At 43.2% G+C, this 13,586-nt stretch overlaps 1 protein-coding gene across 1 annotated transcript in view; it reads right to left on the reverse strand.

Annotated features, from left to right (window-relative positions):
- Window positions 1-13,586, reverse strand: part of LOC138296482 (uncharacterized) — a 1,064,486-nt gene that overhangs the window by 134,048 nt on the left and 916,852 nt on the right. The window contains exons 90-91 of the mRNA XM_069235627.1: window positions 7,765-7,950; window positions 7,555-7,666 (exon numbers count right to left, since the gene is read on the reverse strand). Of these exons, the coding sequence (XP_069091728.1) occupies window positions 7,555-7,666; window positions 7,765-7,950 (298 nt within the window). The remainder of the gene's footprint in view (window positions 1-7,554; window positions 7,667-7,764; window positions 7,951-13,586) is intronic.

The raw sequence follows: 13,586 nt of genomic DNA on the forward strand, positions 1-13,586 counted from the left end.
CCTGTAAGTGATGAAATAACCACACCGGCCTAGTTAGAACCTTCTTCTTGCACCAAGACCTCATGTCTGGACAGGAAGTGGCCCAGATGGGTGCATCGTGCTGCCCAGGACGATGTTTTCAGTGCCACGCTGCACACTATGAACTTTAACTATGCAGATCTGTGTGCGAGGGGCTACCATTTGTTTACAACGTGGTGGGAGGGAGAATTCTTGTGAGACAACGTGGTGGGAGGGAAGCGATGCAGCACAATAGACGACCTGCACACCGCCGCTTTAAAAACATGGTTGTCAGAGGTTAGAGGTGCCAATAAGTTGGAATGTGAACATTTACAGTGAAATGGACCAAAATCCACCAGGCAGCATCCCTAAACAACCAGGGGACTGACTTTTAATTGCATCACTTTTGCATCCTATATTAGCCAGATTAATCTAATGGTTAATGTGCCTACGCTACAGAAGTAATCTCTGTGCAGTTGCATGCAGTGCTCAATAAATAAGTAAAAAGTTATAACTTTGTATGCTCTTTTGTGTATTAAACTTTACATCTGTTTTCTCAGGCTACGTCTTGACCCCAAAGAACGACTTTGCAGAATGTAAATCCCAATGTCAGACGAGAGCATTTGAGTTCATGTTGCTTAGTAAACTGGTCATCACAGTGTGGACATTTAACCTCTCTATTTTCCTTTAAGACTGGATTGTTTTCAGGCCTTCGCAGGCGTCTGCGTTTGCAGGCATGTACCACCTCGGCTGAAGAGGTAGCCTTATGATGATAGCTGCCCACACAAATACTGTGATATAATACCTGGATTTACTGCTTGTAAGGCAAGTGTGGGTAGGGCAGGGGAAACAATGGTCAAGATTGGGGGGGCAACATGGAGAGTGCGTGAGTGGGATGTAAGGGGGAAGCAGCACACAAGAAGACAGGAAGAAAACACATGCATTCATGGAGTATTGGAAACAAAAGGAAAAAGTAATTCCCGGATGTGGAACTATGGAAGGATACAAAATATCTAATCAAAAGGATGGTGAAGAAGCTATGCTACATGGGAGAGATAAAGACAAGTCAGCCAACCATATGTAAGTAGTGGGTTAACCTGAAACCCACTTTAACTATTTGTATTGCCCACAATAGGTCTTGTAACTGTAAGCAAGACCAAAAACTAAATGATGTGGCCTCTAAATGCAGGAGTACGCCACAAGAGCTTTTTAGTGATCCAGAAAGGAACTATCTATTTAGCAGGTGCGGCTCCTCCGCGGTGGTGGAGGAGCGTCGCCACCATACCCCCGCCAGCAGCAGCAGCTGCAAAACTTTTACTACAAAACGATGATAAACCAGGTTTATTATCGTTTTGTAGTAAAAGGGGCGGGGCACTATGGATGATGAGAACTGAGGAGGAGTGCACAGCACTCACCCTCACTGCGCATGTATGTTTGGCCGGCCTTCTTGCAGTAGGCTCTCTCCAGCCCAGCAACACAGTTGCCGGGCTCAAGAGAGCAAGCACAGGCTCCTAGTCTGCCTGGGCGTGTGCTGGCTGGGCGCTCCCAGTCAATCCAAATGCTGCTTTGAGCTGTGTCAGGATTGGCTGCAGGGCAGGCTAGGAGCCTGTGCCTGCAGTGCAGGAGAGGAGAGGCGTGGTGGCTGCGGCAGAGAAGAAGGTGAGTGATATTTTTTTAATAAACCCCCCCTCGTGCCCCTCTCCCGCACCCCTCCTTGCGCCGCCCCAACATAGCCCCCGACCCACTCCTGCCATTTAGTGATTGAATCACTGCTGTGGTTTGAGCTGCCTCTGTATCAAAAGTGAGCCACAGTCTAAAACAGAAGAGAGATTCCCTTGCACTATGTGATAGGTGAGTGGAATGCTCCCTCGGAAAACAAATTTAGTTGGACACATGTTGTGGAGGGGAGCACGGGGAGGATTGCAGTCTGGCGTAATAAGCCTTGTTAGCGCCATGCTACACTACTCTTCATTTGAATATTTCTGACAGACGCAGTATGGATTCCTGGTCAGGAGACTTGTGTAATGAGTCAAACAGCAGATGCGCTAAACAGCAGTTGGACGATGGTACAAAATACTTCCCAGCAGAGTAATTGACTCTCCAGTAAAGTAGTTCACCCAACTATTAATGCTGTGACATTACATAAAATGAGTAGCAGTTGTGGCAGCTGTCTGACTGTAATGGAGAACAAGCCTAATTGCCCACAACCCAGGTTGTAAAGACTGCCTACTGGTCCTCCCTAGTAAGTCTGTGTAGTACGCGTTACACCTGGCCCCACCCTCCCTTGGGCAGGAGATGTGTGAATGTGCTGAGTGTTGTGGTGTACATTAGCAGTTGTAGTGATACAGACTGCAGTGCTCTAATTATGTGTGCAGTCCAAGACAGTTGTTTACTAGGTCAGACAGTGTACACTCTAAGGTAGACGTCTCCCTATATCCCTCTAAATGTCCCCACACTGTTCATTCTTATTCCTGCTTCCTGCATATTCCATTGTAGCAAGACCTTTGAATTGACCCCACAAGATCAGGCCGTTTATACAAGGAGGCTTGCATGAAGAAGCAGACTGATGACTATGGTCAAAGGTCCAGCCAATGCACACACAAAAGGGATGTCCTGTCCAACTCCAACATCACAAGTTCAGCTCTGCAGAAGCACTAGAACTCCAGCAAAAGTCATGGATTCCATAAAGGGCCCCTTGGAGTAGATACACATTCTCTGCTAGCACTACGAAAAGGCGGCCATCAAAATGAAATCAGATGATAGTACCATTTACTTACAGGAAGATTATGTGAAGATTTAGGGCCAGATGTAGCATCTTCCGATTCGCAAAATCAGATGCAGAACGGTGTCTCAGACACCGTCTGCGATTCGCTATGGGGTCGCAAAGACCCACCTCATTAATATTAATGAGGTGGGTCGCATTTTGCGACCCCATAGCGAGTCCCTGCACTCACAGGGATGGTGGCCTGCTGAAGACAGCAGACCTCCATGTCATGTCCGTGACTGCTGTTTAAATAAAGCAGTTTTTTTAAGGAAAACGAGTTGCAAAATAAAAAAACATAACAAAACCATTTGGTTTCGTTTTTTCAGAGTAGGCAGTGGTCCATTGGAAAAACCTTTTTGGCAACATTCACAAAGGGGAAGGGGTCCCATGGGGACCCCTTCCCTTTTGCGAATGGGTTACCACCAGTGTGACACTGGTGGTAACTGCGAATTGCTTTGCGACCACATTCGCGGTTACAAAGCAATTTAGCATTGCGATGCGAGTCGCAAATAGGAAAGGGACACCCCTTCCTATTTGCGAGTCGCATTCACAATTTGCGAGTCGGTACTGACTCGCAAATTGGGAATGAGCATCGCGATGAGCATTTTGCATGGCGCAAACTGCGATTTTCGCAGTTTGCACCATGCAAAATGCTTCCTACATCTGGCCCTTAGATTCCATTAGTTCTGTCCAAAATATCAGGTGCTACACAACCCCTCTGTGGCTAGTTGGCCTGACACTGTCACAAACTTTAGAAATAAGCTGGCTGCGTGAGCCAAAACATCAGCTCACCTTTTGACTCAGTGGTGCTCTAGGAACATACACAGGGAAAAACAGAATACAAGGAATAGAAAGATTGGCTGCACCCCTGTATGAGCCAGGACATCCCTGTAGGATGAGGAATAAATGGCTGCTGCGGCTAGAATCTGGGGAAATTGAGATCAATTGCCTTGTGAAATCAGAACCTCTCTGCATTCATCAGAAGAACTGCTTCATTCATCAGCTGCATTGCTCTCATTTGGAGATCTGCTTAATCTTTAGAAGAACTTGCCTGAGACCAAAGTGCCACTGCTGCTGTTCTACTAGGCCCTCCCGAAGATTGGACTGTGAAGAAAATCAACTTTCCTAGCTCTCTGAATTTCACCCTTCTAAGAGAGAAAATACCCAAAGTAGAGCAGTGTTTTATAAGCTCAAGAAGCCTTACTGGCTCTCTTCTACGTACCAGCAGCCACACCTAAGGCACTCTTCCTTTCTCCTAATGCCACTTTCTATTTGTTGTCTCAGCAAGTTGTGGCACCCCACAGTCTTTCCTGCATTTTCTTTTGCCAGCTGGCTCCACCAGCCATAGAAAAATGTCATAATTCCTACACCTCTGCTGAGATGTCTCCCTTCAGTCCCTGTTGTGGCAGTGTGCCTATCCTTCTCTGGATTGAGTGATGCATTCCGACAAGGTCAAGAACCCCTTCTCGCTCTCACAGCACCACCCAGTGCAGAGCACCCTGCACTGGGCAAACTAAACTCCTCACATATGACAACTAAATACCAAAGACCCATCCATGACTGGAAGGATTCCCTTTAGAATCTACGTACAAGGGTGCCTAAGGAGAATATAAGGCTTATTGCAAAACTTGCAGAAAATGCTGACTTTATTAGAAAGTAAACACGACATTCAGCATCTAGATTATGTCCAGGTGCAAATGAATGTGTTACAACAAGTACACAGCATGATACCAAGCAGGTTACGGTGAAAATGTTTGTAACTGCATGGGTATTGCATTTATACTAAGGCAGGGAAATTAATGGAGATTTCATGTCTCTGTTGCATACTTCTGTTTATAACCTCACATGAGTGACTGGGAAACTCATTTACTATTTAAGTGTTAATTATATACTCGTTTCTACCATACACCACGGAAACTAAACATTGCGTCTTGAACCTCACTACACCCTGAATGTCAAAACCTAAAAGGCAGGCATGGGAGCACAGTGACAGCAGTTCCCCCTAGGTAACTGGCTTGATGCCCCTTGACACCAATAGAGTGCAGGGTGGAATCACAAAGGGTTTTTGTTAAAAGTCAGAAATGAGTTCCTTCAATGTTAGTTTCTATGATTGTATCACACGCCCGACTTTCAAGACATTCCAAAACAAGCCTGTAACAATTTGGGTTGTTGGCTGAGGGGGGGTTAAGCCCTTCTGAAGCAGCAGCCACAATCCCTGTCAGGGAGAACCAATAAAGTAACTAATTTAGCCTGCGCTTAAGCCTTTGGTAGGTTGGTACAAAAGCAGTCAGTCTTAACTTAGAGGCAATATGTAAAGTATTAATGCAGCACTCAAACAGTAGTAAAATCAAAAAAAAAAATCTAACACCAATTGAAAAAAATAGAGTACATTTAAATAGATTATTTGATACCAAAACAGCAGAATCCAATAAGCGGAACGAGAGATATACAATTAAAAAAGTTAAGTAAAAATAGTGCTTAAACATAATAGCACAATGTGCCAACTGTGGTTAACTGGTTGTGCCAGACCATGACAAAGTGACAAATTCATGATCACCACACTGGAGCATGGGGCCAGATACAGGGACCAGGGTAGGCCAGCTGAAAATGATACCTTATGTACTTCATGTGGGGCATTGTGCAATGCAGCAGTTGTTCCGAGGAGCGATGCAGGGGTCTGTAGCGAGTTGACTCATAATTCACTGGTTCCAATGAGGAGGAACTGAGAAAGCTGCGATGCGAGTTGTGTCGTGCTGCTTCAGTTCTGACGAGGACCACAACTGGGCTTGCACAGCACCATTATCCCCACTTCCAAGTGTCCAGGACTGGAGAGGCACCACTTTAAATGTTAGGACTCACAGCAGGTAGAGTCTAGGTGCAGGGTCCAAGATGGTTGGAGCCTTTTCTATCACAAAGGATCTTATCAGGAGGCCATCCAATGAGCCTTTGGAGCCACTCTAGTGGTCCTGGGTTCAAGGTGTAGGTCCAGTCCTTCTTACTCAGGCAGCAGTGAAGTCCTTCTTGCAGCAGAGCAGCAGAGTAGTCAATCTTCGGAGTCTTCCACAGGTCCAGGTCCAGGTCCAGAAGTGGTCCGAAGAGTGGGTCTGAGGGTTTAATATTTATACCTGGTGCTCACTTTGAAGTGAGAGGAGCTTCTGGAGTATCCCCTCCCCAAAAGAGGTGTCTGGAAAATCCTATCACACTGTCCTGGTCCCAGTCAGTCTGGCAGGCACAATAGGCTAGAGTGAAAGCCTTACTGTGCAATGAGCCAGTGCCTTTGAAGTGCTAGAGTGTTGGGTGACAGCACCGCCGCACCCCTTCAAGTGAGAGATGGCCCATCCTGCCAACACCCAGACCCTCTACTGTGATGCTGTCTGGGAGGATTATGCAGAGGCCAACTGAAAACTACAACTAATCATACGAGCAAGGAACAGGCCGTAGGCATCAAATGGTTAGGGCAAGAAACTTATTAAAAGTGGCATTTTCAGAACTGTGACTTAAAATCTGACTTTACCATTAAAGAGGATTTTAAATTACAATTCCTACGATACCAATCTTAACTTTCCTACCTGTTCCCTCTCAAAAGTTAGCACTTATTACACGTAATAAGGTAATCCAATGTCATCATATAAGAGAGGTAGGTTTCACAGTAGTGAAAAATGTATTTGTGAGTTTTTCACTACTAAGATATGTAAAAGTACATGTCCAACTTATTAATTACAATGCCCTCTGCCCTATGGGCTGTTTAAGGCATACCCTAGGGGTAACGTATATGTAATAAAAAGGGAGTTTTAGACTTGGTATGGGGCTTATATTGTCATGCCGAATTGGCAGTTTACAACTGCCCGCAGGCTGCAGTGACAGACCTGAGAAATGTTTTAAACGGCTACTTAAGTGGGTCATACAATAAGTGCCACCCACCAGGGCCCTTGGCATTTAATTACCAGCATTGGGTATATGGTCTACCACCAGGGACTTATAAGTAAAATAAAAATGCCAATCAGGTTTAAGCCATTTTACCATGTTTTAGGGAGTATGCACTTTAGCATTGGTAGCAGTGGTAAGGTGCACAGGTTCCGAAGGCCAACAAAAACAAATTCAGAAAAATAGGAGGGTGAATGCAAAATGTCTGGAGGTAACCCTGCAGAGAGGGGCAAGTTAAACAAATATCGGTAGTAATTTTATAAATCTACACAACTCTTTCTATATATACATAGTCACATGCATAAAGTTCACATATGCCTAATTTTCATCCGGCTAAAAATTCAGCATGTGCATGCGCTAAGTGAAGCATATGTGAATTTCTATTAAATTGCAGGTCTTTCTGTGTAGAAAGCCTTTGCTCTGCACTGTAATTGAATATGGAGGAGTTCACATTCCAATTCTTGCTGATAACAGATTTACTACTGTCTCTGACAGGAGCAAAATTGGATCCATTTCCACAATGGTTTGCTAATCCTAAAAAGTTTGTGAATACCCACAAATATACAAGTTTGTGAGTGTTCACTTTCACCGAAAGGCTGGACTTCCAGAAATTCCCATATAACTAAATGCACTTTGCACATGTAAGATTCTGCCCTTCTCCAGCATCCCTGTTCTTAAACTGCACTCATCCTTTTGCTGCATGGTGTGCAAGCTATCTATTGACTTTGACCCTTAAAGTAAATTGTACTGCCATCTAGGATGTAATTTCCCCTCCGGTATTTTATAGTTTCTTTGATTATCTATTGGTCCTAGCTTACACTAAATTTTTTTTTACAACTTAATAAAAACAAACAGAAAATAAATCTTACCTCAAAAGTGACCAGTAATGCATACACTAATCGGTCCTTCTCCAATAAAGACTTGGTGACATATGAGAATATGTTATGTGTTAAGCAGGCTAACACTCCCTTGACAGAGGACCTGGGGTTAAAGAAAATAAGATCTCTTAATAAATAGATTCATTATGGAACAAAGAAATGGACAACTGAATTGCTACATTGTTACATTCAGGTACAGACCTCTCAGAATGGGCCACGGACAAATCGAAAAGCTCCATCAGTTGAGGGAAGCTTGTCTGGTACATTGGGTTGAGCTGTAGAATCTTTTGGGCTGTATCAAACATCACAGTGCCTCTGACAGCAATCTCTCGGAATCCTTCCCGCACATGCAAAATTGTTTTCTGGGAAGCAGCAATTTTAAGTTTCCTACAATAGAAACATGTACACAACCATTATTGGAAAAAAGCGGGGAGATCATTTACAGTCTATTTTGTTAGTGTATACGCATCCTGTGCAGTGATTCAGCACCCTTTGCAGTGCAAACTGTTGAAGGTTTTTGATGACAGACATACCACAGAAGTATATGCTGAAGAAATTAGTCTTATCAAGCTTTCCCTGGTAAAAACACCCTTCCTCTAAAGTCTCTAAGCTCGGAGCAAATAGGCAGCTGGGGAATCTTTTCCACATTATTTTCTTACTTACTCCAACTTTTATTTAGAATATGTTTCCATTAGAACAGCTTTTAGAAATGGCTGTGGATACCCACAAAGTTAAAAATTTGAGGGTGTTGTCAGTTTTTCCACAGACCACGTCCTGCTCTTCTTGTAGCCTTACAACTAATACTCTAGAAGAATTGACACAATGGCATTTTTTGTTGCACTAGAGTCTCTTCTAGCCCTGAGACACCTTCAGTACCAACATCTAACACTCTCCACCCTTCACCAGGCTTGGCTAGGTTGTGGCAGGAGATTGGCAAGTACTGCTGCACTGACTTCTAAATGGCAGTCCTCCAAGGCTGGCTGGTGGAACACATAATATCTCCATCCATGCTCAAATCCTCAAAATCTGCCTTCCCCTCTATAGGATCTTCCCGAGCCCTGGGGAAAGAGAACAGCTCCAAAGCTCGCAGATAGCACCACCAACCTAACATCATCCTTTCTTGTCATCTGAACATATTAAATTGTAGCAGGAGAACGGTCACCTCATTATGACTTGGAAGGTGTTTCAAAAACCACTGCTGGCGTTGCCTTCCGATTGACGGTATTCCTGCTACTGCATACAGAGTGCACATGGTGGCCTGCAGGAAGCTGGCAAGGCCTTGGTGAAAGGATGGTAGTGCTTCTTTGATAACATCTAAATGAAGTTTTACGTTCCATCTGCCAGTGCAGGTGTCCACATGGTAGTATGGGAGAATGCACCATATATTTGATGTGCACCTTACCTGGATTTGCATACTCAAAACCACTTTAGAATTGTGCCTACAAACCTCATATATTGCAACTTCTATTTATTCTAGCAAATATTATTACACTGCACATCTTATTCTCTAGGATTTTTAAAAAGGTGTAGTCACCATCAAAGGCCTTGCTAACTAAGGTAATCTCTGCGATTTCATGTAACAAAATACATCTGCAGACTTAAATACAGTGCAATACCCGCACATCCTTAAAGGCCTACTGATTTTAACATACGTGTATCATAATTATTACATCTTTTGAACCATTAAGTCATATCAATTCTTTGAATGGCTTATAACAATAACCAATTCAGATCTACTCCATTGAGCATAGGTTTTCATACTCACCAACAATCAGATATATTGTAATAAAACAATATGAGCACAGTTACAGTTGTCAAAACAATGTAATATCCCTCCTAAGTGGACCTAATAAGAATTAACATAGTACAAATCTTCTATTCCACTGCTTGTTCCCGTGGGTCATAAACACTAAACCTGTTGCCTACTATGGTAATCTGTGAGATTCTATTAACAAAACACATGCCCACAGGCTTTAGCATAGAGTAATAACAATCACCCTTATACGTCTATTGGTCTTAACACATGCTTTTCATAATCAGTAAGTCAGGCCTGAGACAACAAATAAACAGTTCAAACTGATGGAATTTTATTTAATTTTTCTAAATCAGCCAGTAAGGTCTGTATCGCTTACCACTGGCTTAACAACATAATCAACACATGTCTGCTGAAGTGTGCATAAAATGGCATCAATCATGCAGTACTAAAAAATTACAAATATGTACTAAATTACAGTTGACTAAACAATATACAACCTATCCAAAATAGAACCAAACACAAAGATTCTTCCAGTGAAAATCATCTACCTGCAGGGTTTGTCAGAAGGGGCCCAACATCAAAAACCTCGTCTAATATGGAATTCTGTGCTATTTCACATAACAAAATACCTGTATAGTTTGTATAATACAGTATGCAACAATCCACTGTTAAAGGTATATTGGATTTAACCGATGCTCTTTACAATAATTAAGTGAGGCCTAACGCCTTTGCCATAATTTTTCACACTAAGCAGATCAGACTTTTGTTTCAGACATAAAGTTTCCGAATGAAGAAATCAGGCGATTGTCATTGGCTTGTCATCATAACTAGCTCATGCTTACTGTATTGAGTGCAAGCTCTCCCACAAGGCATAAAATCAATACATTTACAAATATAAACAAAATTACTTTTGGCAAAGCAAAATACTACTGCTCCTAAAAGGGTCAAACAAGGGTTATCACCAGTGCTTAATTTGTAAATAAAACGTTGCCGGTGCTCAAAGCCCTCCTCTTAAACACGCGGATGCTGCAATTAAATGTGGGAAGACGGAATACTGAGGCAGCATAACACTGAAGCCATCTTGGGCCTCTTTAATCCATTTAAAGCCACCCTCTGCCCCTTCAGCTCACTCTTGTACTTTTCTGCTTTCTCCCATTGTGACGCTTTTTCGTTTTCTCTTCCTCTGTCTTTCCATATGTGTCTTTTCATCGCAGCAAATGCTTGAGGCAGAAGATTAAGCATCAGCCCTCAAAAATAAGTGGTGGTGGTGCACACCGGAAACAACAACCACAAATTAAGCACTGGTTATCACAGCATAAATCTTCTATCCTCATGGTCTGTCTGCACTACCCAACCCCTGTCCTAAGTCGCCGGTCAACTCCAACCTATAGCGGGTCCTGAGTAGCAAGGGTTGGGTACAGGACCTGGCCAGTACTCCACCTCCTGACTTCCAAGCAAAGGCAGGCACTCAATTTAGTGTTTGGTCTTACATGTGCTTTTTTTAAAAAACTGCCTGAGACTTGCAAATCTGCTATAAAATGACGGTCGAATACAGCACCTAAAATACCCACTGGCGAGCTCACAAGTTGTCTCTGGCTCACAAGTTGCATGGTATTTAGGCATTTTTTCCCCTGGATTTGTGTTATGTTTCCTAGCATTTGGATAACACTGACTATGGCCATAGGTTTGTTCACCATTGCAGTACCTCCCAGCTTTCCCCGCCCTAGTTTTAGACAGTTTTATTTCACAGTTTGAAATGTGCAAGTTGACTCACAGGTTTCAAGATTGCTGTAAAAAAATCTGTTCAAACCTATACAATCTCATTTTGCAAAAAATGTGTAAAGTGATTGACAGGATTCATGACTCACGATTAGAAATGGCAGACATATATGAGTCTTAACCCTTTAAAGACCGCTAGTGAACCTTTCAAAATTCCTACAGAAGTAGTGAACGGATTTACACCAAATCAAAACAGGATTGCCCTCAGAGTGAAGTTCTACTTTCATTCCAAGTGTGGTGTACATGCTTTCAGACGTTCAAGCTGTGAGTAGAGTAAAATTCCCTATGGGAGCTCCTCCTTAACCCATCAACGGAACTTCACAAAGTGTGGCATGCCAAAACCTAGCTGACTAAGTAGATTGCCAAATTTTGTGCAAATTGTTCAAGTCAAAGATCATAGGCAAATCTCTCTCTCTCTCTCTCTCTCACACACACACACACACACACACACACACACACACACACACACACACACACACACACACACACACACACACACACACACACACACACACACACACACACACTCTCTCTCTCTCTCTCTCTCTCTCTCTCTCTCTCTCTCTCTCTCTCTCTCTCTCTCTCACACTCAAACACACATGTGTGAGTGAAGGTAAAGGTCAGGGATAATTTAGGGGTTTGGTATAGGGAAAGCGAAGTCCTTAAGCTAGAGTCAGTGTGAGGTACAGTATGTAGCATAGGTTTGGAGACCTTTCAAGTGTTAAAGAACAATCACTTACCTTCGGTAATGCCTTATGTGGTAGACACTCTATTTAGCCACACATTCCTTACCATAGAATACCCTCAGGTGTCAGGCTAGTTTTGGAAGATTTGTGAGCATTACCCCGATGTTAGAAACTGGGTCTCTAGTTGATAGAGGTATGTCAATCCTAGTCACAAGTCACAACACTACCTAAATTATCCTGTGCTCACCCTCCGGTAGCTTGGTACAGAACAGGCATGCTTAACTTAGAAGGCAATTTGTAAAGTATTTGTGTAATAACTCATACAGTAACACAGTGAAAACACCACAAAAAGTACTTCACACCAGTTTATAAAAATAGGCAATATTTATCTGAATAAAACAGACCACAACGACAAAGGTCCAAAATATACAGGTCAAGTTATCACTTGTTAGAGGTTTAAGTAAGTCTTAATCTATAGGAATCAATGGATGTATCTCTTTAGCACAAAGTACATGAGATGTGTCCAAAATAAAGACAATGTGTGCCGCAGGGAAGGTGATGCATCGATTCTTTCCTCGCAGGTGAGACAATGAGTAGATTCAGTACTGGCTGGGGAGTTTATGTGTTGATTCTTTCCTTGCAGGAAAGGCGATGTGTTGATTTCTGGACATGCAGCCTCGGATCCTTACTGTGGTGTAGGGTTGATGATAAATTGATGCCCAGGGATAATGCATGGAAAATCCAGACGCGCTGTGATGATGGAACTGTGGTGAAACGGGAGCTTCGTGGATTTAGCAGGCGCTGCGTTAATTTTTCAGCTGAGACAGACGCTGAATCAATTTTGCAGGCATTGCATCAATTTCTCAGCTGTGAGCCAGGTGTTGCACCAATGTTTCCGGCGCAGCGCGCTGAGGCGTGGATTTTCTCTTTTAGGTGAAGTCTTTGATGGCCCTGAGACTTCTTAACAGGAGGCAAGCCCTTGGAGATCACTTGTAGTGGAAAGGCAAAGTCCTTCTAGCATAGTCTGGGAGCAGCAGGCAGCAGGGCAACAAGCAGGAGAGCAATTATTCCAGAAAAGCAGTCTAGATGAGTCCTTTGGGCAGCACTGCAGTCTTTCTGACAGAGTCCAGTTGTAGGTCTAGAAGTGTCTGATTTGAGGGGATCCCAGACCCAGTGTATATACCCAAATGTGCCTATGAAGTGGGGTAGACTTCAAAGAGTGGTTTTGAAATGCACCAGTTCCCCTTTCAACTGAGTCCTGTCTGCCAGGAGATCTGTGGAGGGTTATCAATCCTTTGTGTGGAGTCAAACCACAACCCTTTGAAGAGAAATTGAGAGCCCCTCCACCCTTCCTATCCAGGAAGACCCATCAGTATGCAGATGAATGCAGATGCAGCTGTGTGTCCCATGTTTATGGCCGTCTAAGTAGAATGCACAAGGCAAGCTGTCAACCAGCAGAAACCAGATGTGGATTGGAGGCAAGCTGCAAGGCACAGAGAGCAGTAAGTGCAGAGAAATGCCTACTTTCTAAAAGTGAAATTTCTAAAACAGTAATGTTAAATCCAACTTCACCAGTATGCAGGATCTCTCACTACCATTACACCCATACCAAACATGACAATGGCACTCCTTTCAGATCAGAAGCTACCACTTCAAAGTATATAGGGTTTTTCCCAATGTTGGCCTAGGAGAGGAGCAGGCTTCATAATAGTGAAAAACGACTTTGGGAGTTTTAAGCTACCTGGACATGTAAAACGTACACATACATGTCCTGCCTTTTACATACATAGTACTCTGCCCTA

Source organism: Pleurodeles waltl, chromosome 5 (assembly GCF_031143425.1).
Source record: "Pleurodeles waltl isolate 20211129_DDA chromosome 5, aPleWal1.hap1.20221129, whole genome shotgun sequence".
NCBI lineage: Eukaryota > Metazoa > Chordata > Amphibia > Caudata > Salamandridae > Pleurodeles > Pleurodeles waltl.